Raw genomic sequence first — 26,785 nt, forward strand, 5'->3', positions numbered from 1 at the left:
CTTTTTGAATTATTAACTGTCACATGGCATTGTAACAATATATGCTTGCAAATAACTATGTACAAATGTATACAAAAAACATTCTTTGTTACCATAGCATACTCCAATTGCACAAATATTTTATTTAGAATTTTCTACCCCTCAAGCAAATCGATGAACAATGAATGGGACAACAGTGCTACAGTGCTACTATATAAAATTATTAAAATTTAAATGTACTAATATCCAGCATTTGAACTAGTGCCCTACTCTATTCTTTTACCCTCTGCATGGTCTACTCTTCTGCCTATAGTTATCTTCTTGGTATAAACAGAAACAACATTTCAGAAAATAAATGACAATATGAATAACCTGTACAAAGTAGCACATTTATTCTAGATTTTGGATCATTTTATTAGAAGTGGTCACTAAAATGATCTTTAAGCATTGAAATTCAACAGGTCTAAAATCTAGTTTTATTCCTTTCCACTGCCACTATACATAAAAGTATCTCTCAGTCATCCAGTCCCCCCATCAATCAAACCAGGATCTTTAGGGGTCATCCCTTTCCTTCACTTGCCACTTTAATTAGAGGGGTGTTGGTGGAAGTAGCACCCTGCCATCAGACGGAGACAGACTTGTGGGCTTGCTTCTTTCAAATGTTTAAGCCTCCATGGTGGCCTTTTCCTCTCCCTTTGTTTTTATTTAAAAAGAAGTGGAGGAAACATCCTCATGCAGTGCTTTTTAAATGAAGTAACTTGTCAAGTCAGAGACTGTGGCAGTAATCTGAAAGGCAGTAAATTTAGCGACCCTCTCTTACACTGACAGCCTGTCACTCGCTGGAAACATAAATAGCAGTGGAGACAAATCGCTGCTGTTTTCCTATTAAGCTTTGGCCCACTGGCCTCATGGCCTTCCAGGAGCGTGTGGGCTCAGCCCGGGAGAGTGACTGCTTTCAAAAGCAAGCCACTGCTCTGTCTGCATTTCCGCATCAGTTTCTCTGCTCGCTCTCAGCTCTGCAGCAGGGCCCCTATGACGTCTAGCTGTTTCTGAGCTGAAAGAACCCAGAGCAGGATTAAGCAGTGCTAGTCCAGGGAGGGCTCTGATCCAAACTGAACACTGATGGGTAATTCCTAGTGTATTCAGTTTGATCTATTATCTGTGTTGACCCGTGAGTAACCAAAGTTTACTCACTCCATGTTAAAACACAAGCATTCTAGGAATGTCTCTGCAATTCATAGCACTGTAGCACTGTCGTCCCATTGTTCATCGATTTGCTCAAGCGAGCACCAGTAACACCTCCATTATGAGATTTGATGTTACTGTTTTTGGCATATCAAATGCGCCATGGGTAGCTTGCCAGGCTCTGCTGTGTGGGCAGGATACTCTCGGTAGCTTGCTGGGCTCTCCAAGAGGGGTGGAGGAATCGAACCTGGGTCAGCGGTGTGCAAGGCAAAAGCCCTACCCCCTGTGCTATTGCAACAGTGCTACTGTGCTCTGCAGTTCATACTTAAACTATTTCCTCTTCTTTTCTTTGGCCATCCCTTATCCCTACTTTCTCATCATCACTTATTTATTGACCTTAATCAAGAATAGCTCACTAAATTGAATCAAATAGCTTATTCAGCAGCGGGCCTAGCTAGAGAAGTGAAGCCGGGATTTTGGGGTGAGCCCAAATGAGGTCACTGCAACATCAGGACCTGTGATGAAAGGGTGAAGGGACAGAAGGAGTTATCGACTGCTTTGTTTTAATTACCTTTCAAAGGCTTCTGTGACAGCCATGAAACTATGCCAAGCCTTGCTTCCACAATGTACTTACCCTGCTGAGTTTAACACATTCGCTTACAAAATGCCCATTGATTTATATGACTCTTGAAAGCAGCAACTGCTGCTCTCATCTCCCTTAATATTTAGTCCTCAGTCACGGCAAAATCACTAATGACAGGTCAGGTAATGCCCCCTGAGTTCTTATGACAGTGGGGAGAGATATTGGCTTTGCTGATTCTATCCTGCAGTTCTAATCTCTGCCTCACCCCCTTCTTAGACAATTGTCTAAAAACAACCAACACCTGCAAGCTGATTTCCTCTTTTATCTTATTCCAAGCACTCCTCTAATATTTTGAGTTATTGCTATTTTCAGTCTTGCCAACTTGCTTCCTCTATTCATACCCTTGCTATAACAAGTTGAAGACAATTGAGTCCATGCTTTACGACATGCTAAATTCTACAAATGTCCTGCAATCCCTCCTGCAGTAACTCCAGCTCCCATCAATATTTATTTATATATATATATATATATATATGTATATATAGCACTGTAGCACTGTCCTCCCATTGTTCATCGATTTGCTGAATCGGTCACCAGTAATGTATCCATTGTGAGACTTGTTGTTACTGTTTTTGGCATATCCAATACACCACGGGTAGCTTGCCAGGCTCTGCATGCTGGCGGGATACTCTTGGTAGCTTGCCAGGCTCTCCGGGAGGGACACGGGGGGGAGTGGGGGGGAGATCAGCCACGTGCAAGGCAAACGTCCTACCCGCTATGCTATGGCTCCAGTCAGAAAGTACTAGAACCACCCCAAATGAACCAGGCGAACGATCCCCACCAAGCTATCATGCGCAGATGCCCCAGGGTGACCCAGACAGCGGCACCCTTGCATCTGGGTTGCTTTGGACCAGCGGGAACCACCCTGGGAGGTAGGTGGCGTCGCCCCAGCTCTGGCTGGTGGCTCCCCGGGATCAAGGGCGACTGCCAATCTCCCCCAAGTCACCATCGAGTCCCTGCAGAACTCCCCTGGACTCTGACCCCATCAATGTCTCATGAGCACTGGGACGATCATTTTGAGTAAATGCGTTCCTTCTAGGCCATCCGGATAAATGTCTATTGTGCGGCAACAAAATCACCACTTTACCATTACTGGCACTCCAGCGCTAGATATTTCTTGTCTCCTCTGTGCACAGACATAATGAGGCCGGAGGCTCCCGGTATCGTGCACTCAGGTCCCTAATGGGCGCTGCTCCTTCCAGACGCTCACACAGTAGCATCTTTGAAAACGCCCATGCGGGAGCGAGAGGCAGGGGGACGCATCTGGGTCACCGAGCGGAGCTGGGAAACTGATCTCCAGACGTGGAACATTTTTGTCTCCGTAATGAGACGCCCGCATCCGATTACCTTCACGGGACTTTTCTTCCTTCCTTCCTTCCTTCCTTCCTTCCTTCCTTCCTTCCTTCCTTCCTTCCTTCCTTCCTTCCTTCCTTCCTTCCTTCCTTCCTTCCTTCCTTCCTTCCTTCCTTCCTTCCTTCCTTCCTTCCTTCCTTCCTTCCTTCCTTCCTTCCTTCCTTCCTTTCTTCCTCTAAAGCATCGTGGAGAATGTTATGTGTGAGAGCTACATACAACAAAAGCTAAATCAGGGTGAATCGGGGGCAGAGTAAACTAAGTCAGGCTGGACAAGCCTGGAGAGTCTTAAGAAACGTGCAGCCAGACGGTGGCTGGGTGCCAGGGACCTTGCAGGGCAGTCGCCCTGCTCACCTCATCTGCTCACAGCAGAATGATTCCTGGGTGCAGAGCCGGGAGAACCCGAGCAGTGCCAGGTGTGGCTTCAAAACCAGAAGGAAAAAAAAAATTATTTTAGCTCCATCCAGGGCTGACCACTAGAATCTTGTGAATTGTGTGAGGGGCTGGCCGGCGCCTCAGTGTTCAGGCTACAGACACGCTGGGAATTCCCCAGACCCCCACCCCCACCCCACATCTGGACTCCAGGCTTACAAGCCTGAGGCCCAAAATCCAATCCCCAATACCTGCCTATCACACCAGCTACGTCCCACCTAGAATCACCTCGGCGCACAGAAGAATGTTCTGGAATAAAATCCATTGCATGAGTGGCCTGATCTTACCTGGGGTACAAGCCTTGCACCCGCACAAGGGCCCTGGGCCCTTTATTCTCCTGCTGCCCCCAATCCTGTTAGCCCAAGTCTATTTATTTGAGTGCCTGTGAATTTACTCTCCAGGGATTTCCAAGAAAATCTAATAGCAATCATGTCAAGAATGAATTCAGGTCTAGGAGATAGTACAATAGCTAAGATATTTGCCATGGATGCAATGAACCCAGGTTTGATTCTCAGCACCACATATAGTCCCCAAGCACCACCAGGAGTGATCCCTGAGTACAGAGCCTGGATTAAGCCTAAACACAGCTGGGTGTGGCCCCTAATAAACAAAAAGGAATGGAATTTACCTCACTGTAACTCCAAAGTAACTACTCCTTCCTTTATTTCTTAAATGGTGTTAATTGCATGTAAATCCAGAGTTACTTGTTTTCAACCTGCATACTGCATGTGTGATGACATTTTAATTATATCTAAGAAAATTAGACTACAAGAGACCCCAGGACAGGTGAAAGTCCAGATGGTGGGATGAGCTTTCTATTCCTGTCTTTCAGTTGAGCCAGTAAAGCCTTTGCAACAGCATTCACAGGTGGTCACTGTCAATGGTCAGTGTTGATAGAGATATTTGACATCCATAAGGAATTATTTCTTTTCTTAAAAAGTTTTATTACAATACATCTTAAGATACATAAAACTGAAGAGAAAGGTAAATTGTGTTGTTGTATGAACAGCTTTAAGTAATATAATTTTCCTAGTATTCCATGCTTACATATCATGCTTCGAAGGGGTAGGAAGGAAGGGAGGGAGGGAGGGAGGGAGGAAGGAAGGAAGGAAGGAAGGAAGGAAGGAAGGAAGGAAGGAAGGAAGGAAGGAAGGAAGGAAGGAAGGAAGGAAGGAAGGAAGGGAGGGAGGGAGGGAGGAAGGAAGGGAGAAAGGGAGGAAGGAAGGAAGGGAGAAAGGGAGGAAGGAAGGGAGGAAGGAAGGAAGGAAGGAAGGAAGGAAGGAAGGAAGGAAGGAAGGAAGGAAGGAAGGAAGGAAGGAAGGAAGGAAGGAGGGAAGGAGGGAAGGAGGGAAGGGAACAGGAAAAAAGGGAGGCACACAAATGAAAGATTCATTGTATTTGGAATCTTGTGGATGTCAAAAGGCTTTACCACAACTTAAATGAGTTGCAGAGTTATGGAACACAGAAAATTCAGCATTTTCACACCACTGCTCATACCCTAACAGGTGTCCTCCTGTTACATCTATATGCTCATTTCTCCTGCATAGAAATCTCAATTTCTTATGGGCTAATTGGATTACCATACCTTTTACAATTTGCCAGTTCTGATTCTATGCACTATGTCCACTATGTCTTTCCATTTCCTTCTCCTTGTGAGTATTTTCCTACATGAGAAAACTGTTCTACACCCCCTGTTCTAATAGTTCATTTGTTGGCTATTGACATTTGTGTGCAATAGTTTTCATATTGCTATTGAAAATGCCCTAAAACACATGAGTAGGGCTGAACTTTTAAAGACCAACCTTTTCTTATTTATTATTTTTATTCCTACAATGAAAAATTTGCATGAAAAGAACACATTTTTTTAATAACTTAGCTGCATGACTTTGAGAATGCCTTACATAGAGAGCCCTATGCATTGAGTTGTGAAGTCAGTAATCTTCCAAATTATAATGATAAAAATAATTGTGATTTCTTAAAAACATGGGCACTAAAGTTTCACAGACTTGGTTAAAACTTTATCTTCAGGTCCTAGAGTGAAGTACAGCAGGTAGGGCACTTGCCTTGCATGCATCTGACCTGGTTCAATCCTCAGAATCTCATAGGGTTCGCAAAGCACTACCAGGAGTAGTCCCTGAGTGCAGAGCCAGGAGTAAGCCCTGAGTGTCTCTAGGTGTTACCCCTAAACAAAAACAAAAATAAAAGAAAAGAACCCTCATCCTCAAACCTCATCTCACCATTCAGAATATTAGAAACTTACATAAGTTTCTTGTCCCCCCCTTAACTTGCATTTCTATATTTCTTCTGTAAATCATACTAAGGATATTGTAACTGAAGTAACATAATATCTGGATAAGTTAGCACAGTGCCTATTGTTTAGTTAGTGGTAGCTTATCCAATCCTCACTCTGCAATCATTCTTGAAGACTTCTGTATCCAATATCAAGCCACACACCAGGGACACAATGCTGAGCGAACCACAGATGTGGTCCCTGCCATTGAAAACCCTATAATATACCCATAGCTATTATTGACACGGTTCCCTTTCAGAGAATTAAACATAAGAGACCATGATTTTAAGCTTAGTGTCTATAAAAGCAGAATATAGCTCTAAACACTGGCACCGAGTAGGGGGGTAATGGTTAAGTGTGAATACAATAACAGAATGCCATGGCTCAGAACCCTAAAGAACGTATAAATGACAGCCTCCATTTGGTTACCGAGTCCAAATGATGTCGGCTCACTTATTTTTGTATGTGAAAGCAACAATGAAAACTGTAATGACTTGGATCTCTCTAGATGCCAGGAAAAAATAATGCCAGGGTGTTCTTCGTCGTTTGGCCTAGGCTCATTCATGGAGCCAAGTCAGTTGTGAATCTTTCCTGGCATTGTGCTTGTCTCTTATTTCTGGATACTAAATACACCCTTTGAGACTGCAGAAGGCATGGGTCCAACTTGCATAATATATACCCTGTTGTGTCCTACTCTACAAAAAGGAGTACTTCTATAGCAGAGTAGCCCATCCATTCCCATGTTTCTCATAATCTTAATAGCCAAGTGCCTCTTTCTCTAGAGAACCTTTCTCTTTGTATCTTTCCGTTTTCCTAACACTTATGTAAAATCATGCTCCTTAAATTATTTCTCTTAGATTTTTTGTCTTCATTCTCTTTAACACATTGGTCAACCCTTTATCTTTTATTCTCTGATTGCTGCTTCTGGCAGCTGTGTCGCTCACCCACCCCTCTCCCTTTTTCAATCATTTATCATTTACTTCTCTTCACTCTTCCCTTGATGGGTGATGAGTGGTGGGAATGAAGACTGCTTTCAACCTTTGGACAGAATGACAATCAAACACTGAAGATCTCTCAGATGGGATGTGAAGCTGAGATACAAAAAGTTCAAAGACTTGAAGATAGAGGCGCTGAAAATTTAAGTATAACCTCATTGGAGCCATCTTATATAGATGTGGTGCAGTTCTTTGTCTCTTCCTTCCTTTTAGCATGTTAGTATAGAACATGAAGTGAAAATAAAAGTAGAGAAGAAATAAAAAAGCAGAAACACATGAGTATGTCCTTAGGAGAAAAAGAAAAAGAAAACATGAAATGTACTATGAGAACAGAAACCTGTTACACCATTTGAAGTTCTCACAGGAAACATCAAATGGCATCATTGATTTGAGAACCTTTTTTCTTTCACTGCATGGGTAGAAGTTCATAGATTACTTTTGTTCACCATCCACTTCCTTTTCTAACCACAGACCTACACAAACACACATGCACGTACACATATAACTGCAGGGCAAGTTTTTGGATTTCCATTAATCTGTGTGTCTTTGTGTTTGTAATTAATGTGTGTATAGCTGCTTTCATGTTAATGTTCAAATATAGTTAAGTAAATATAGTGTAACTCCATTCTGAAGCTCATATTCACTTCTGTGAATGATCTTTGGAGATATATATGTGATCTTTGAAGTCTCTATAAAATTTCTCAAGATAGTGAGAAAAATGCTGTGTCCATTTCCTAACATAAAGACACCCTTAGAATTTCATATTTTAAAGGCCATAAACACTTAAATAAGTTGCCTACATTTTATTTCCTGTACCACCGGTAAAGATAATAAAATTAAATAAAATAATGATTATTAAGGAGGACATTTTATTTTTTTTAAACTTCAGAGAGAGGACCAGTTTTCATGTCCTGGAGAATTTTAGAATGATATGGCATTGTTATTGGACAGCTATTTGGGTGATAATGAATTTATATACCGCTTCCTAAAAATTACAATGAACATTCTATCTTATTAAATATATGTGAGTCAGAAAGAAATCTAGAGGGAGAGATTGAAACATGGGGATGGAGGAAGAATAAGACAGGAAAGAATGGAAAACAAGTTGCATGGAAAATATATATAATATCAATGGCTGCTTTCTTATAAATGACTGGTTGACTTAGGAGATCTAAATACATTAGCATTCTGCACTGCACACTACAAGTTTCACCGAAAAACTGTTGCTCAGAAGGCAATGTGCTCAGAGGGCAGTACCTGGCATACTTTAATTGGAGCTATTCCTAGCTGATTTCCCCTACTAAAGCACAGAAGAGCACACTTTCCTCTTGTCTTTAGCTTTAGGCCCCTTTTTTCAGATTTATGAAAAATATTAAAGAACTAATATGTACAACTCGAGTAAACAGTGACTAAGAGGGGATATGCTAATGATGGCAAGAGTTTGAAAGGTTCATACACTGAGGAGGACCAGGAGTTATTTAACCTGGTAGTAGAATATTGCCAGGAGACACAAAAACACATTAAGCAGAGAGAGATTTAAACTAAACACCAGAGCTCAGAATAAACAGAAGACTTGGTGAGCAAGCTTGTGAAAATAGGTTGAGATATTTAAAATTCCAAATTTGCACTTTCGAGTAAACACTGATAGGGCAGAAAATAAAGAAACAAGAAAAAGTCCCATGTAATCATCAAAGTTTTATTTCACTAGAGTTGTTTCAAGAGACATGATCCTTATTTCAAGAGAACTTGAATAACTCAAACAACAGGTTAAGTGTCACTTTCTGATCTGAGAGGTGTCTTAAGGCTGTGAAAGAATAGGTCATGGTGACAGGACCCTGGGTTTGAAAGTACCTGGCTAGAGTGAACTGAAAGAATGGAGCAAAGGTGCCCCAACGGGGCAGACATACTGGGACAAAAAAGAAAGAGAGATTCTGAGCGCATTTAAAATGTTCACAACTCAAGTTGAACATGGTCGCATTGAGTACCTTGTAACAGAAGCTGCAGTTGCTCAGATGAAAGACATGGCCTTGGGCTGTTTCCACTGTGGCTCTGTTGGTGTCTCCACACCTTTCTCTGAAACAATAACTCCACACAGCAGATGCATCCTCAGAACAAGCCAGAGATGTCCCTGTCCTGCCGTTCAATTGCAGGGTCCACAATACACCCTTTCTTCCCCAGTGAAAGCAAACTCTTTTAGGATCATTAAATGGAAGTGGCTTTTATACACCAGCTTCTCATACTGAAACACTTAGCCATCTTTCAAAACTTAGCATTGTTCTCTCAGGCTGTGTGATATGTTAAGCTTGACCCCTATCTCTCCTAATGTTTCTTAATTTAATTCAGCTAACTCAACAAACTTGCATGGAGTTATTAATCTATGCTAGAACCTGGCTCTCTCCTGGGAATGTTGCAAGTTTGACACCATTTCTAAGGAATTTACAACATGCTTCTTTAGTAACAGAAAAACTTGCAGTGCTCTCAAATCACTGTGGATTGATGGTAGATTCTCAAGCAAAAGATCAAGAATAATGCACAATGGGAAGTGTCTCTTATAGGTGCAAGTAAAATAATCTAGCAGGCATGCCAGAAAATATAGTATTTCTCATCTCTGTTTGATATGAACATCGAGAGTCCCTTAATAGAGTCAAATAGTTATGTACGCTTTGTGTAGGTGATACAGAGAGCAGAATCACTGCAGAAGAGAGAAGTAACTTCCCATCATATGGATGGGAAGTTACTTAGGAGAAGTTCCCCTTCCTCAGACAGTATTGGGCAAAATTCTACCTAAAAATATAAGGTGGAAAATTCATCATGTGAAAATATATTTTATTACTTATTTATCAGAAAAAATAAATTATTGATATGTAAGAATCTCAAGTCCAAACTATATTCACTGCTGCCACGTTTATAATAGCCAACATCTGGAAACATCCCCAGTGCTCAGCCACAAATAGTCAATAAAGAAATTGTGAGATGATAATACATATATATGCACAAAAATATACATATACATGCCCATATATATGGAATACAACTCAGCTATAAGAAAAAAATTAAATGTGTTTCACTACAAATTGGATGGAATTGGAGGTTATTATTCTAAATGAAGTGATTTATGGGGAAAAGGACAAATATCAGGGGCTGGAGAAATAGCACAGCAGGTAGGGCATTTGCCTTGCACACGGCTGACCCAAGTTCGATTCCCAGCATCCCATATGGTCCCTGAGCACCGCCAGGAGTAATTCCTGAGTGCAAAGCCAGGAGTAACCCCTGTGCATAGCCAGTTGTGACCCAAAAAGCCAAAAAAAAAAAAAAAAGGACAAGTATCAGATGATATCACTCATATGGAGAGTATAAAAAAATGAAAGTGGGTAGACAATAATAAAAATAAACTGAGATTTTTGCCAAAAGAACTGAGTCTGCTAAAAAAAAATGAAGTGGGTAAAAGGAGGACAGGGAACACAGAGTATTTTGTGGGGAGATATTGATATTCAGTGTTAGATGTGGTATAGTAAAATTATATGCCTAAAAGATAAATATTAATGTTGTGGCTATCATGGTGTCTCAATATACACAAAAATTTTATATCAAAAACTTAATACTGCTAGTTTATATTTTATTGTTTTCTCTAGTTTGCTTACTTTCAGAGGTAATATCTTCCCAAACTGATATAGCTTCAGTTAGGCTTACTAACATTTATGTCTTCCTTTCTTGGAACTGGAACTTTATACTCACAAATTCAAAATACAAGGTTAAAATATATTACTTACAGTTTATAAGCATCCTATGGGAATTGAAAAGCATTCAGTGTTTGCCATCCTTAAAAATACTTATTCTTATTCTTTATTCTTACTTTCTTCTACTAGACTACTCTGTACCTTCCTGGGGGAAAAGTTGAGGTATGTGGGTAGGACAGGAAGAGCTGAAATCTTTGAAAATTCTGAAATCCTCTTTTTCTTTTCTAGTTAACATCTATCATTATTCTCAAAATTTATATTCACCTATTCAACCCAGATCTGGAATTAGCTTCATTAATTTTGGCCTACAACTCTCAGAGTTTGCATTTGTCTTTGGACTGTGTATAAATATTTACTGAAAGAGTCAATGAGTTGCCATGATTCTCCATCCATAAGATGCAAGTTCACACAAAAGATTATTTTTTCTTTCAAGTTCAAATACTGCCCAACTAATTCAATAAAATGGACTATTCTTCTCTCTGAGATTTTTGTATACTTTCGCACCATATTCTACTTCTATGATATGTAAATTTAGGTTGAATTACTTCCTTAAATGAGCAGAATAAAGAGAGAAATAAAGATAAGAAAAACAAGTCTTTTATAAGTAATATGCAGCTATAGAATCATAATTAATTCTAGAATATTTTCAGTAAAAACATATGCTAAAAGATGTGTAGGACTTCAGAACCACCCAGTTTTATATAACAAAACTGCCATTTTATTACTGGGATTTCAGAGTTTCCTCAAAACTACTGATATTGATAATTGACAGAATACTTGAAGCTTGGAGTACTCTTGACAGTTTGTGTTATAGGATGTTATCAAAAAGGCCCCATGTTCTTTTGGGAGTCTGGCTAACAGGTTCAGCTGACATATTTAGACAGTGAATTTGTCTCTGTGCTGGCTGTCTGTTATGTTGATTTGGCCATTAGGGAATTTTCAGAAAAGGAAAACAGCTTGTAGCATTTTAGCAGAGCTATTAATTGGTACTATTTAGTGTAGAATGACCAGAAGCAAGATTTCTTTATGGTGGCAGAACAATTTCCTTTAACAACCTCTCAGCTGCTTTACCATAAACTCAGTAGTATTGGGGTTTTATAATCTGGGGTAAAGTGGTTCAATTTAGAACTGAGTACATAGACCTACCCGATCAACCTCATTCCTCCTCCTGTCCCCCACTTCCACCATACTCCCTACTCTTTCTGTCTCTCTCTTGGTCATTCTCTACAACCATATACTCTATCCATATCCATATGGTAGGAATTAAATGAATGTCTTATCTTGAGACTTCTTTATTTAAATATATGTGTATATATACAACTTTGTAGAACTTTCATAAAAGACCTCCACAGCACTAATCCAACAGTTTAAGTCAATGTTGTTTAACTCCCTAAACTTCCTTCCTCATGTGACCTCTTGAACAAAGGAATTTACATTTGTCATCTGTTCCATTTTTTGAATATTTCAGTGACATCTTTGACAACTAACAAGAAAATCATAACTTCAAAACAGGATTTTGTACATAATGCTATTGTACAGAATTTCACACAGTCTAGGAAAGAAATGTGAGAGTTTCTCAAAAAGAAGCCACCTCTCTTATAGTAATAGCTATGAAAGAGTTCTCTGCGGCTTACTGTAACTGATGATATCAGCATTTCACCAGTTACCCTCATAGTACTTAACAATGTATAAGGCCCCCAGTTCCCACTTTTCTAAACCTTAACCAATGAATGATGCATTTCAGCATATAAACACTCCAACTTCTTGTTCTTTGGTAAGGACAACTGTGAAATGCAGTATGTGTTTACTTAGAGCTCTCTAGGAGGTGAAATACCTTTCCCTTTGTGAGCTAGTTAAGTCCCTGTTTTTCATAGACTATAGCATTGCATCCATGCTTGTCTTTCTTCTTCCAAACCCATTTTCCCATTTCCCTGCCCAGTTTGTCCTGATCAAGCTTTCTTCTTAGTCATTCCCACAGGACGTTTTTGTCTTGAGCCCTGCTTCTGTCGTGTTTATAGAAGAAGCTGCATTGTCACATTATTGAAAAGTCAGAAGGATTTATTGTTTCTAAAATAAGGAAAAGAGGCATGTTGTTGTCTACTTTAAACTTTAGAAAAAATAAACTGTGCAAATCTGTTTTTCAGGAAGAGAATTTGAAGGAGAAGAAGAATATCTGGAGATACTGGGCATCACCAGGGAGCAGTCAGGAAAATATGAGTGCAAAGCGGCCAATGAAGTCTCCTCGGCTGACGTCAAGCAAGTCAAGGTCACTGTGAACTGTGAGTATGGCAGAAGTCAGCAGGAACCATGCGTCCAAAGAACACCTCCACCTCCAGGAAGCTGCAGGATCCCATTAGCAAGAGACCATTGCATTTCAAGCAGCTGTTCTTTTGGTTAGGAATGCACATTTATACAATGGACACATCTTAGGGCAGAACTTGGCCTTTGAATTTGATAAATCTACTATACCATCTCTAAATATAACCTATAATGCATTTAACAATACAATGTCTCTTACCCAGTCTATAAAATTAAGGCAACATTATCAGACAGTGCTACCATTTCTGGCAGTCATGGTTCTGATCTTTGTAGAGACCAAGGTCATTTTACTTTAGGGAAAAAAATCATATCTGATTTAACTGAAATATCCATCTTAATGTACTGTCTGTCAGAAGAGATTAACGAATGCAGGATCTTATTTTTTATTTTCTACTATTTAATTAATTGGCCTTAGAAGAAAATCCAAGTGACTGAGGTCAGAATTCTTAGTGACTGATGCATAGATCTCTAAGTAAATTTTGGTTATCTATTTGTCCCAAGGTGTGGGCATTAGAAAGGGAGCTTTCACTAAGATGCATAGGTAAGTGTACATACTTTGAACTACTCAGATGAAAGGATCCTTAGATGTACTTCAAAAGACCCAGTGGGGTGGGGCTGGGGGCTGGGGGGATATCCATATGATATGTGTCACACAGGAAAGGAATAAAGAGAATTAATTTACCCTGTTTAGTTAGGAGTGATTTTGTGCATCATTCAAATTCAAATTCCTATATCACACCACTGTGGTCGGGAAAAAGGACACGGGATTTCTGGAGAGCTTTTCCATTTTCTGCGTTAAACACATACACAAATTTACGTATTTTATACATAACACACATGACACATGCATATATAACAAAAAATAGACTTTTTCATTAACACACGTACATTTATGCACACAGTCACCCAAATAACCATGCATTAAAAATAACACATTTGATACTATGCTTTACATCATAATGAATTACTTTCTGACATTTCTTTTAAATTTTATGTGGGTTCTGTGATCTGTAGTACTGTTAATATTGTTTCAAGATTAGCATGTTGCCATACCACACCCACCAGCAGAGGGTTAGCCTCCCTCCACCACTGGCAGACCTCCCTCTACTCAGTGTTTCAGACCATCACCTGTGTGCCAGTGAGTCTACACAAAGCCCCTAGCAAGGCAGATGAAATAGAATCCACTTCAGTATTTGAGATTCTTAGGCCCAAAGAGGCAAGCTGTCTTTCCAAGATGGCATGGAATGTAAGTGTAAGGAAAGGAATTCGACTCAGTCCCGTGTGCTTCTCGAGCCTACACCCTCAGAAGAAAAAGGAGGAGAAAGCGTTTTCAATGTTTTGTATTTATTATGTACAGAATTTAACTTATCGTTCAATTTTAATAGTAAATTTATGAGATAAGCATCCTGAGTCTGACGTTAGAAACTGGAAAGTGAATCAGAAAGCTAAGGAAGCTCACTCAACTTGACCTGGACTGTACTGGGCTTCCCGACTTCTCACGGCCCTCTGAAACAGGCAGCAAAATCTTCTCTCTGTACCTATAACTCAACAAACACACTCCACCATAGGTATTAAAGCACTTATTTCGAAGAAGCAAGGGGTTGCATCTGATGAGCTCAGAAGTGCTTTAATCCCATAGCTGCCTATGATTTTCTTTCTTTTTTTTTGGTAATAGAATTTTGAAATGCCAGTATTACTATTCTTTTCCAGTACTGGGTGTGTTTCAAAGACACATTAATGAACTCAATGTTAGAAAATGCTTTAGGACCTTTTTACACATGAAAGGCAATTTCTCTGGGTGTTTATATAAGTTTATAATTGGTTTAGTTCTTTTCTTTTATGTACACACAGCTATGCCATCATATGCCACCTCTTCACTGACTTTTGGAGTGAAGATTCGTTTTCTCTTAATTGACCTTCATCTTAATTAGATTTCTGAAAGTCCAATCATGGAATACATAGAAAATATTTATGCTTCCATTGTGTGAAACATCAAAGGGGTCTGCACTGCAGATGGTTCCCAAGATCAAAGCTAGCCGCCTGGGTCCTATTATTATTAGTGCAATTAGTCTGACATTGCTCCTTCTTGACTGTCCCCAAAGTGTAAGTTAGAACAGAAGAAAATACTGATAATTTTCAATAAAAGACTTTTATGAAAATGTACGCTTCTGCTAGTGATGAATGAACCACATAAGAATAAGACAGAAACTGGAAATTCTAAGTAGACACCTCAAAACAAATTACTTGAAAATCTATAATGAGCCTAATCAAGCAGTCACTGTGTCTAAACCAGCAGTACCTAATATATGTCTGACCTTATAAAATAGCTTAGTGAAAATTTACTGAATAGTTGAAAATCTCACAGGTAAACTCTGCCCTTTTAGCATTTCTCCAGACTTTACAAACGACTGTCACAAATCAGAAAGTACATTCAAATACCAATTTCCTCTGGCATCAGTTTGTTACCAGCATTTCAAAGGCTGTGTTTGTATTATATAAAACAACTATCCATGAAATCTCTTGTTTTCTCTTCAAATAACTCACTCTACTTAGATGTACAGAGCAGGTGAAGTATCCAAAAGTAAATTACAGAACTAGCTCTGGTTAGAAACATATGTATCAACAGAGAAATATCCAGTATTACCTTTGACGCTTAACCTAAGCCTGCCTCAGATGAATTATTTAAATTGGTTATTTAAACTGGTTTTCCCTTCTTTTCAAACACCAGGGTTTGGAATTAGGTCAGGGGATCAAGGGAGCGTAGGTAATTAATGGTTGACTAAATTGTTGTAAAGAAACAAACCCCAGGTTCCACTAAAAAGAAATCCCAGGGCGTTAGTAATTTTCTCCTACCAGCATTTTATTGATTCATTTATTCAGTTGCCAACAGATATTTGTTTCAGGGCACTGAGAGGCTGGGGCAGTAAACAAGAGAGTCATAACAGATATAACAGTTTCTCTTGTTTAGCTCACATGCTGAATACTGCGGTTTCCCTTTCTTACTTCTCTGACATAATCCTTCTCTGCAGTTGTTCTGTCACATTTTATGTATCCATTTGACATGGAAAATCTATTTTCTAGGGAGTAGGTGGTCCTGAAGTTTACAGAAGCTGAATTATTGACTGAAAATTTCTTGAATAAGTTTAGCAACGTGGTGAACTATAGACAGGACATCTGGTTTTGTGTATTTCACTCACAAGACTGGAGATTTTTTTCAGAGACCGCTGTCCTTTAATTTTAGGATGTAGGTCATCCCTCAATTTAAGATTTTATACATGAGTACCTGTAGTAGTACTTCAGTCTTGATTATATGAAAGTATTAAAAACCATGAAAATGGGATTGTCTTGTCTTAATGCCCAGGATCCTGAGAATAATATCTAGTACATAGTAAAATTCTAATAAATAAAGACTATTCATTTTATTGAAACTTCCTATTCTGGACTCTTCCGATTTAGGGGAAACTTTTCACAAAAGCTGCTCCTAGCTCTAAAGCTAATTCCCATCTACTGACTGTCTAATACTTCCATATGTTATTTTTGCATAAAGCTCTCTCTCCAACTAGGTTCACATTATTAACTCTCCTTCCTCTGCTCATGTCCCTTTAAATTCAACTCTACCTCCATGAAAATGCTCAAAACAAACTAACCCAACTTGATGCTAAAGAACATGGATTACTAGAATTCCCAAAGTTTATCCTTATATTTAACAGTCATTTATTTAGAGAAAGTAGCAGTTACCTGTTCTAGAACATGAACAGATGGGACCAAAGACATCTGCTGTTTCCAGATAATTGTATGTATTTAATATTATTCTTTGGTCCTTTGATTAAAAAATCACTAATGATGAAACAATTGGAAAATAATTGCTCAATGTGAATTGACTGGCTTCCGTCTCTATCTATTTATAGATATGCTTACCAATTTTTCCACATAAACTTTATGTGCATTGTTATAATGGGTATGGTATCAATAAAGCACACACTAATATTCAGGAATCTAATATAGAAAATTTCAAAAGAAATTCTCTCTTCAGATATAACCCATAATACTTTAATTTTCTGCCATAAATTTGGACTATAAATGAGTTACACTTTTCTTAGTAACTTCAGATTACTGAGATTGGAGACTTTGTCATCATTCACTATATGACTGAAATACAATCACAAACAATTTCTCCAACTGTGTATCTCATGGTGATTTAATTTTTTTAAAAAAGAGATAGAGGTATATCCAGCCCAGCCTGCAAATATTTACTTTACCACTAACAATGTCATGGATGGTAACTTTTTTTAAAGATAATTTTTTAGTTAGCACTGTAGCACTGTCGTTCCGTTGTTCATCGATTTGCTTGAGTGGGCACCAGTAATGTCTCCATTGTGAGACTTGTTGTTACTGTTTTTGGCATACAGAATACGCCATGGGTAGCCTGCCAGGCTCTGCCACGTGAACAGGATACTCTCGGTAGCTTGCCGGAATCTCTGAGAGGGATGGAAGAATTGAACCCAGGTTGTTTGCAAGGCAAACACCATACCCACTGTGCTATCTCTCCAGTCCAATTTTAGATAATTTTAATTATTATTTCTAAGTTATCTATAGCAAACATCTTTTCTCATATACAAGATTTTATTTAATCTTTGCAACATAATTGTAAGATAGGTAGAATTGTGTTATCAACTATATTCATAGGTCTGAATTCCTATGTTCTTAAGTGACAACTTAAGTGGCACAAACAGAAACTGAGTCCAAACATTCTGATTCCTAATATGAGCTCATAGACACTATGTTATCATATATCATGCCATTTGGGTATAGCACCAGGAATACATAACCTTTGAACTACCAAGTTATGTGGTAAAGTTCTCCGAAATTATTTTTTCTTATGAATAATAAATTTCCCTCTCAAGATAATAATTAAAACATAAGCATAAAGAAGTCCAGAAGGTATGTTTTGAAATAAAGTTTCGAAAACAACCAAATGCTGGCTATGTGAATTTGGACAGGTACTAATCACCCAGAGAGTGGGGTTAATATGAGGTTAATAATACCTACCTTCTAGGGCTAGCATTAGAATTTTCAAAAAAGAAAAAAGGCCAGGAGGATGTTGACACATGGCAAGTGCCTATAAATTAAATTCTTTATCGAGAATTGTGTTATTTTTATGCTATTTTTGCAAATAGTAAGAAGATTGAATGAATGAAAATTCTGTTTGCTAGGCTTTTCTCATTGATTTCTTATTCATGTTAGTTGAAAGAATTTTATCATTGGAAAGATTGAAAAAGAAGAAAGGCCTTAATAATATTTTTAGAACCCAGAATTTTTAAGGATTAAAAATGAAGCGTCCTACTGTTATAGTAAGCATGGGACCTCAGTTTCTTGCTCTCAGGCAGTCAAGATTGAAAGCAGGGGAATGGAGATCAAATGAACAAATTCAGAAAACATTTTATTTAGGGGAAAGCAGACTGAGAGAAAAGGCAGGGAAGCTCCCAGATTATGGGAGGAGTCACCTACAGGAATACACACAAAGTGGACTGGAGCACAGGACCGACCCACGTTCGATCCCCGGCATCCCATATGGTCCCCCCCGAACACCACCAGGAGTGATTCCTGAGAGCAGAGCCAGGAGCAAACCCTGAGCATCTCCAGTTGTGACCCAGAAAACAAGAAAGAAAGAAAGAAAGAAAGAAAGAAAGAAAGAAAGAAAGAAAGAAAGAAAGAAAGAAAGAAAGAAAGAAAGAAAGAAAGAAAGAAAGAAAGAAAGAAAGAAAGAAAGAAAGAAAGAAAGAAAGAAAGAAAGAAAGAAAGAAAGAAAGAAGGAAAGAAAGAAGGAAAGAAAGAAGGAAAGAAAGAAGGAAAGAAAGAAAGAAAGAAGGAAAGAAAGAAGGAAAGAAAGAAGGAAAGAAAGAAGGAAAGAAAGAAGGAAAGAAAGAAGGAAAGAAAGAAAGAAAGAAAGAAAGAAAGAAAGAAAGAAAGAAAGAAAGAAAGAAAGAAAGAAAGAAAGAAAGAAAGAAAGAAAGAAAGAAAGAAAGAAAGAAGGAAAGAAGGAAAGAAAGAAAGAAGAAAGCAAGCCTACTAAAAAAAATATGTACAGAAAGGCAGAAACCTTTCCCCTTTTAGACCTTTTTAACAAAGTCACCTGGGGAATATTTCTGATTGAATTTCAAGAAGATGGTCCGGTAAACCGGTAAGGATGTTGTGATACTCACCTTCTAGTATCTGGTCATGTAGATTGCTCAGTAATCTAAGTTATTGGGCAGAACCTATGTCATCCAGGTATTTTGGCACCATCTAGGTCTCCCCTTGTGACATTCCAATAATTCCATTTTTAAGGACTACATTCCTAATCTTATCCTGCTAATCCCTTTGTGTCCCTATCACTTTGACAACTGTAAATTGTAACAAAGCTATACAAAGTTTAACAGTGGCTTCTCATATATTTTTATCATCACCATATTTTGAACAATGGTGTATAGTCATTATTTTATCTGGGACTTTGGGGCCATACCTGGAAGTGCTCAGGACTTATTTCTGGCTCAGTGTTCAAGGATCACTTCTGGAAAGCTCGGGAAGGGATCAAATCTCGGTCAGTCGTGTGCAAGGCTAGCACTCTACCCATTGTACTATCACTTCAGCTCCTATTAAAACTTTTTTAGTACACTGAATGTCACAATATGGTTTATAATAATTGTTCTTAACCTCACCTACGGGCTGGAACAATAGCACAGCGGGTAGGGCATTTGCCTTGCACGTGGTCGACCCAGGTTTGATTCTTCTGTCCCTCTCAGAGAGCCTGTCAAGCTACCGGGAGTGTCCCGCCCGCATGGCAGAGCCTGGCAAGCTACCCATGGCGTATTTGATATGCCAAAAACAATAACAACAAGTCTCACAATGGAGACGTTACTGATACCCGCTCGAGCAAATCGATGAACAACAGGACGACAGTGCTATAGTGCTAACCTCACCTATACAGATCTCATTATCAATGAATTTCAAATGTTCATTCAATGAAGTCTTAAGAGACATGAACCATTGCGAACTACTGTGTCATTTCAAAACAACTGGGAATAACAAGGCAAGGATTTCATATACTTATAATTGTGAATTTACTTAGACATGAGAAACTTCCTAGAGTTTCAAGAAGAAACACAAGTGTTGGGCCTTCGCAACTACTCAGTGTCTCCTTAGCCAAGATTAGTGTGCTTAATAGCGCTCACTCTTTATTCGCTGCTGTCTTTCCTACGCTAAAATCTTTGAGAAACTAATGAATAGCTTTCTACTTAGCCATTCAGGCTCTGAACAAATTGAGAAATAAGCAAAGGAGACAAGGGGAAGCCCAGTTGTCCCTCTTGTTAGAAACCAAAGTAGTTAGAGGCCGGAGTTTAGTGTGCCTAGGTGATTCAATGCCCAAGCCCTACAGTGGGACAGACTATGGCAGCCCTGGACTGGGATAGACATACTTTATGAAAAAGAGAGCTCAAATTATACTCGACATGCCAGAGAAGAACCTCTGCTCCCTGTCAGAAACCAGGTTGCAAAAGAAGCAGAAGAGATGAGTCAGTTTATTCTTTCTACATATCTTAATCAGAAAAAATTTTTCCATCCCCTTGAATCCCAGAGCCAAAAAGTAGGCTAGATAAACTCCTGTCACATCAAACAGAATGAGAATCAACCCATCGATGTAACTGTAAGGCCGACTCGAGCTTTGCTCTTCTCCCGACAGAGCGGGACATGGCATCTTTATTTTAAGAATCTTGGATATGTGTGCCAATGGTGGAGGTAGGAAACTTGGAGTCTGGGCCCAGTTTGGGACTGGATTTGCAAAGTGGTAGTCATCAGGCAGAATTTGTCAGTTGTAATCCTATGGTCTAAGAAACTCATGAACACTAGTCAGAATCTATTTATAAACTAGTAAATGAAACAAACCAACAGAATTATCAGCAAGAATCTCTTTCCAGCCAACATATTACAAATGATGGCATCATAAGCAACTGAAAGCCCAAATACAGTGAAAAGTTTTGGGGGGAAAATAACCAGTGTTTATTCAGTGCCTCGTTGCTGGTTACTATTTTTTCTTAAGTGTCTTATCTCAGTGGATGGCTTCACCCAGATGCCCAAACCAGAATCCTGACTGTTATCTTTGATATACCTTTTTCTTCCCTTGCCCTTCCCATCTGTGTCAATTCTGAGACTTAAAATCTCTCCATCTCAAATCTGTAATTCTCTCCTGGCCCTTTAATTACAAATCCAGTGCAGGTTATCTCCAGATTTCTTCAGCACTCTTCAAGAGACCGACCTGTCTCTGGTTGCAACTTTTTATATATGACAAAATTGAAGCAAAGGGACTCTGAGCAAAGTAGTAAACTTTCTAATGAGGACAATGAGGGTCAGAAATTGGATTTAAGGACTGCTGTATTTCAAATCCAAGCTTATCCTCTAGTCAATTCTCTATATCTATACAAATGCCTTATCTTCCAAGACAAATGCCCCAATCACTGCATTTTACTTGAAGGAATGTGCTGAAACAACATTATAAGCAATCATAGAATAAAAGAAGTTTAAATGATGTTGTAGTGATCATTTTAAGCTAAGTCTTTTTGAAAGATAAGTTAGGAAAATCTCATCCTGGTTCAAATATTTGGTTAGACTTCATTTTCAGCTAAGAGTGAAGTCATAATAAGACCTCCGGATTTTTGCTTGTGATTCCTAATTCTGACTCCCAACCCATGAACTAAAACAAAATGAACTCCAATTTATAAGTGTCTTTTCAGTAACAGTATTGCAAACAACAGTGCAGAGAGAGAGAGAGAGAGAGAGAGAGAAAGAGAGAGAGAGAAAGTGTCTGCTGTAGAGGCAGACTTTGGGGAGGAAGGGAAACTTGCAACATAGGTGGTCAGAATTGTACATTAGTGAGGGGATGGGTGTTAGAACATTGCATGACTGAAACCCAATCATGAACAATTTTGTAACTGTGTGTCTCACAGCAATTCAATAAAAATTAATTTAAAAAATTTAGGGATTAACAAAGTTAGGCATGAGAATACACTTGGGTCATAATGATACAACTGTCCCTTTATGACAAATGGCAATTTTTACTAGAATTGCAATTTGGAGGCCGGGGTCAGAGAAGATAAGGTGCTTGTCTTACACACAGCTGACCCCATGCCACATTGGTCCCCTGAGCTCCACCAGGATGATCCCTGAGCCCAGAACTAGGAGAAAACACTGAGCACTGCCAGATACGGCCACAAAACAACAAGCAAAGCCAAACAGAATTGTGATTTTTCATTGTTGTTGGAAAAAATACAGGCATATCCCTTCACACCACCGAACTGTAATAAAATTTCAAGATTCTTAGCTTTCAATTCAGAGTTCTAACCAAAGTTCCTGTGCCATTTCATGCCAATTTTTAAAATGAACAAATCAGTCTGAAGCAAAGCAATTACAACCTTCTCTGGCCTACCTGATTAGACAGGGGGTTGCATCGTTTCTCCAGATTTACCTAACTCCTCTCTCTCACAGTGGCTTACAGATGCCTGAGCAGAGGTGAAAATGAAATAGGGTGGGCTCACGGGGACTTGCATAATGAGCTGGTGCTGCTGTACATTCTTTGAAACTAGTAAGATCAGGTCTTCTGTCGGTAGAAAACTTTGGAAAGAGTTCTTAAATATGAAGAAAATAGTTCCTGAGTAAGTGAGCTGAAGCAGGCACTGGAGAACAGATAAAAATGAGTTTTGCACACGAGAATTCACTTTTCTGATTTCCCTAAGTAAGAATTTTTCCCCTACAAAGTATTAACATACTATTTTGGATATATATTTTCCCATGTGCACATAGCCAAGGTATTTATTTTCTGGCAAGTAACCTTGGACAGAAAAGTCCTTTTTTCCTGGAAGGTACTTAAGCTGCACAGCAAGCCAGTAATTTGCAGCTACTAACCTAGCCCAGTCCTGAGGGCCTGAAAATACTTGTTTTACCTTCCCCAGAACCATTTAAAAGAATCATGGAAAATGAGGATATAAGATGTGTTTCTGAGCTCATTTCAAGCCTGTTAGACTTGCATAGACTGAAAAATTCAAGTGTATGACTTTTCAAGAGAGTGAAGGATGCATTGGGCAGCAAAGTTCCTGTGTACTGGGATGAGATTGCACATTACCCAGAAATTACCTGAATTGTAGCAAAAATATTGTAGCAAAAATACATCAGGTAGAAGATGGTAAACTTATCCTTTACTACTAGTTTGTCTATTTTTCTAAATTTCTTCAGCAATGCTAGGTTAAACTTGGGTTGGGAAGACCTTAGCCCTCAAACATATTTGTCAGACTTTCTAATGCTCTCTCAAACTACAAGAGCTCTCATGTTGATACTGAAGATGATGAAGACAGTCAAATTATATGGGCAAGACTCCAATTCTTTAGTAATATCACTTTATTATAAAAAGAAAGATAGTTTTACAATCTAAATCTGCAGTTACTGTAGTCAAGTAGAGGAGGGGAAACAGGATCTTATTATGCGTTTCTCTGAAACCCTAATGTGCATCTCATTTAAACCAAGTCTGCAGCTTCTCTAAACCCTTCTTATGTTTATTTATTTTTCTAATGACCAGTCCCATTCAGCTGATCGCATGGGTCATGTAAACGGAGCTTTAGGAGTGTCCCTTTCCTGTCTCTTTCCAATATCCTTTCTATCGCTTTTTTCTGGGCAATTTGGGAGTGTCCTCCAGCTCTGCTGTAAACTGTGTGCTGGTTCTCCTTACAGATCCTCCCACCATCACTGAATCCAAAAGCAACGAAGCTACTACAGGGAGACAAGCTTCACTCAAATGTGAAGCCTCGGCAGTGCCTGCGCCTGACTTTGAGTGGTACCGCGACGACACCAGGTAAGTGCCAAACGTGCATCCTCCCACTATTCTTCTAGGTGGTTCAAGTAAGCTGGAAACCCTAATGATAAGAGAAATCCCAGATACCATTCTATCGCTGCACTTTTTTTTCGCTTTTTGGGTCACACCCCGCGATGCACAAGGGTTACTCCTGGCGAGGCTTGGGGAACCATATGGGATGCTGGGAAATGAACCCTGGTCAGCCGCGTGCAAGGCAAACGCCTTTCCCGCTGTGCTATCGCCCCAGCCCCTCTATCGCTACATTTTTGACTCTATTCCCAATCTTGTTATCAAAGGCCTTGGTGTTGGCAGTCTTAAGATGGTTGCTCCATAGCAATTCCATGTCAAGAGTGAGGTTGGTGGTTCAATGGGCAGGGAGCAACGGTCTTTCTTTCTTACGTATAGCAGAAATCAAATCAGACGGAACTCATCTCTTTCTAAGTATTGTCATTCAATGGCCATTAATTTTAATAGTACAGAACTGCATGATTACATGAGAACTCTCTTGGGGCTTCCTTCATTTCCTTTTCTTGCAACATATTGATGAGAAAGGAAGTACTGTTTCAAATCTCTAACACTGGGGCTGGAGCGATATTACAGCGGGTAGGGCATTTGCCTTGCACGCGGCCGACCTGGGTTCGATTCCCAGAATCCCATCTGGTCTGTTGAGCACCACCAGGAGTAATTCCTCAGTGCATGAGCCTGAGTAACCCCTGTACATCTCGGGTGTGACCCAAAAAAGAAAAGCAAAGAAAAAAAAACCCTCTCACACTGTTTCTTTTTACTCTTTCTGCTCTTGAATTCACAGGATAAATAGTGCCAATGGCCTTGAGATTAAGAGCACTGAGGGCCAATCCTCCCTGACGGTGACCAACGTCACTGAGGAACACTACGGCAACTATACCTGCGTGGCTGCCAACAAGCTGGGGGTCACCAATGCCAGCCTAGTCCTTTTCAGTAAGTATGCTAGAGAGACCCCAAAATAGGGAGACTAAATTGATTGAAGTTTCATATGAAAAACTTAAAAGGCATCATTTTATTTATTTCAGGCACACGTATTATTAGAAAGTAGACTATAGCCACACCAATTACAAGGTTCTCAGTCCCTATGCATAAAGAAGGACATAGAAATGGATTAATTTCTCCCTAAATATCCTGATTTAATTTACTGTCTGGTTTTGTTTTCTTCTGAGTGGTTCAGCTGCAAGCATATTCAGAGAACACAAATCTTGTTGGTGATGGTCTCTTTAAGGAGCAGAGGTGATGTAAGATCCAAATTGATGTCAGTTTAAATATGGCAGTATTAAGAGTGATTGAGGAAGAAATATGCAATGAGGATGGATAAGGTGCTTAGAAAGGGGAGAGGCTGGAAAAAGAAAGTGTATTTTTAACAACACAAGAAGAAGGACTGAATGAATGATTAAAATGCAATGTAAAATCTAAAGGAGGAAAAATGGTTGCAGAAAGATTCTTACATGACAGCAGGAAATATTACTTTTCTGCTATATTTTTGGAATAGAGATAGAACTTTGGGGAAGAGGGACCATTTCTTAAGACCAAAGGAAATTTTAAAACTGTTTTGTGTAGCAGTTGTCTTTGGTTGCTGATATTGGCACCTTAGAACTTTGTTCTTTAGTACTCTATTATGTCTGGTAGTTGCACCTGGACATGCTGGCAGAGAACCAAGTGCCCTTGAGAAAGACATGTATAGAGGGGCAAAATTAGATACATAGAATGTTTGAAATAGACCTACTTATCATAAGAAAAATTTTAAATGGCATATTCTAGGCCAGAAAGTTCATTTGTAGTGAAAGGGAAAGTTTAAAGAATTTATTATTTTTTTAATAAAAATTCATTGCAAAGTTTATTTCTTAACAAGTTCACCTAGAAAAATATTTAGAATTACAATGGCCACAAGAGTTATCCCCATCTTGCTTTTATTTGGTTTAGATGAGCCTTCAGTAAAATAACATATATTTCTTGGAGAAAAATCAACTTAAGCAAGATTTCTGGAAATGTAGTATTAAAACCATCTTAAACCTGTACAAGAAACTATTCTGTTTATAAGAACCACTACAACAGGCTACTCTAAATTTAATATCACATTTCTCACTCATAACTTCCCACCTACCTTAGTCTGTAACAGTTTGGTGGGATACAGAAATGCAAAAAAAAAAACTATGTCAATATGAAGCTTAAAATTCACATACCTCTACTTGTCTTCAAAAGCAAAATATCATAGTTCTTTCCTTCAGCTACATAACAGTATCTTCTGACACTTGATAAGATACTTATTAAGAAATGCCACTTTCTGTTTTATTTCTGACATAGGGAATTTCCTAAATTGGGGTGGGGATGGCAAACCTCAGCTATAATTTTGAGAATTTTTGAGGTTTGGGGAAATTTAAAGTTGTCTGGTCAAGTAGAATAACATACACTGACTAAATGTTATAAATATAAATGTAAAGGAGAAAATAGGGTGATTAGATGAGCAACTATGAATTTGCAGTAAAGTATCTTTTCTTACTATCGTATCCTAAAGTTTGCTGATAATATGTTTCATACAATAAACTTGATAATACTTATGAACATATAAAAAGAAAGGGAGAGTGGAATGAAGAATGGACCATTTGAGAAAAATGAGAAGGAGACAGAGATAGACAGACAGAGACAGAGAGGGAGAGACAGACAGAGAGAGCCGAGCTGGGTCAAAGTTAAAGACATTTGTAGTTGGGAAGTTGTGATAAAGAGACTTTCAAAACCTAGAATGCCATCTCCTTACTAACAAGGCCAGTTTAAAGGACTCCATCCAGTAAAATTAAGAAAAGGCAAGATTTTTTTCAGTTTTTGTTTATAAAGAGAATCAAGAAATTAGAGAAGTATATCAGTATTATATTGCCCTTGGTGATTTCACAGAAATCACTGCCAGTTATAGAGCAGTGATTAATGCTGTACATATTCCCAGTGGCTACAATGTTACTC

The 26,785-nt window shown here is 38.9% G+C and overlaps 1 protein-coding gene across 2 annotated transcripts in view; it reads left to right on the top strand.

Moving 5' to 3' along the window:
* LSAMP (limbic system associated membrane protein) overlaps nt 1-26,785 on the top strand; it is a 755,031-nt gene that overhangs the window by 685,324 nt on the left and 42,922 nt on the right. For both annotated transcript variants that reach the window (XM_055127103.1, XM_004606705.2), the window contains exons 4-6: nt 12,756-12,890; nt 23,683-23,803; nt 24,612-24,760. In XM_055127103.1, coding sequence (XP_054983078.1) covers nt 12,756-12,890; nt 23,683-23,803; nt 24,612-24,760 — 405 coding nt within the window. The remainder of the gene's footprint in view (nt 1-12,755; nt 12,891-23,682; nt 23,804-24,611; nt 24,761-26,785) is intronic.

This window comes from Sorex araneus, chromosome 2, assembly GCF_027595985.1.
Source record: "Sorex araneus isolate mSorAra2 chromosome 2, mSorAra2.pri, whole genome shotgun sequence".
In the NCBI taxonomy this organism is placed as follows: Eukaryota; Metazoa; Chordata; class Mammalia; order Eulipotyphla; family Soricidae; genus Sorex; species Sorex araneus.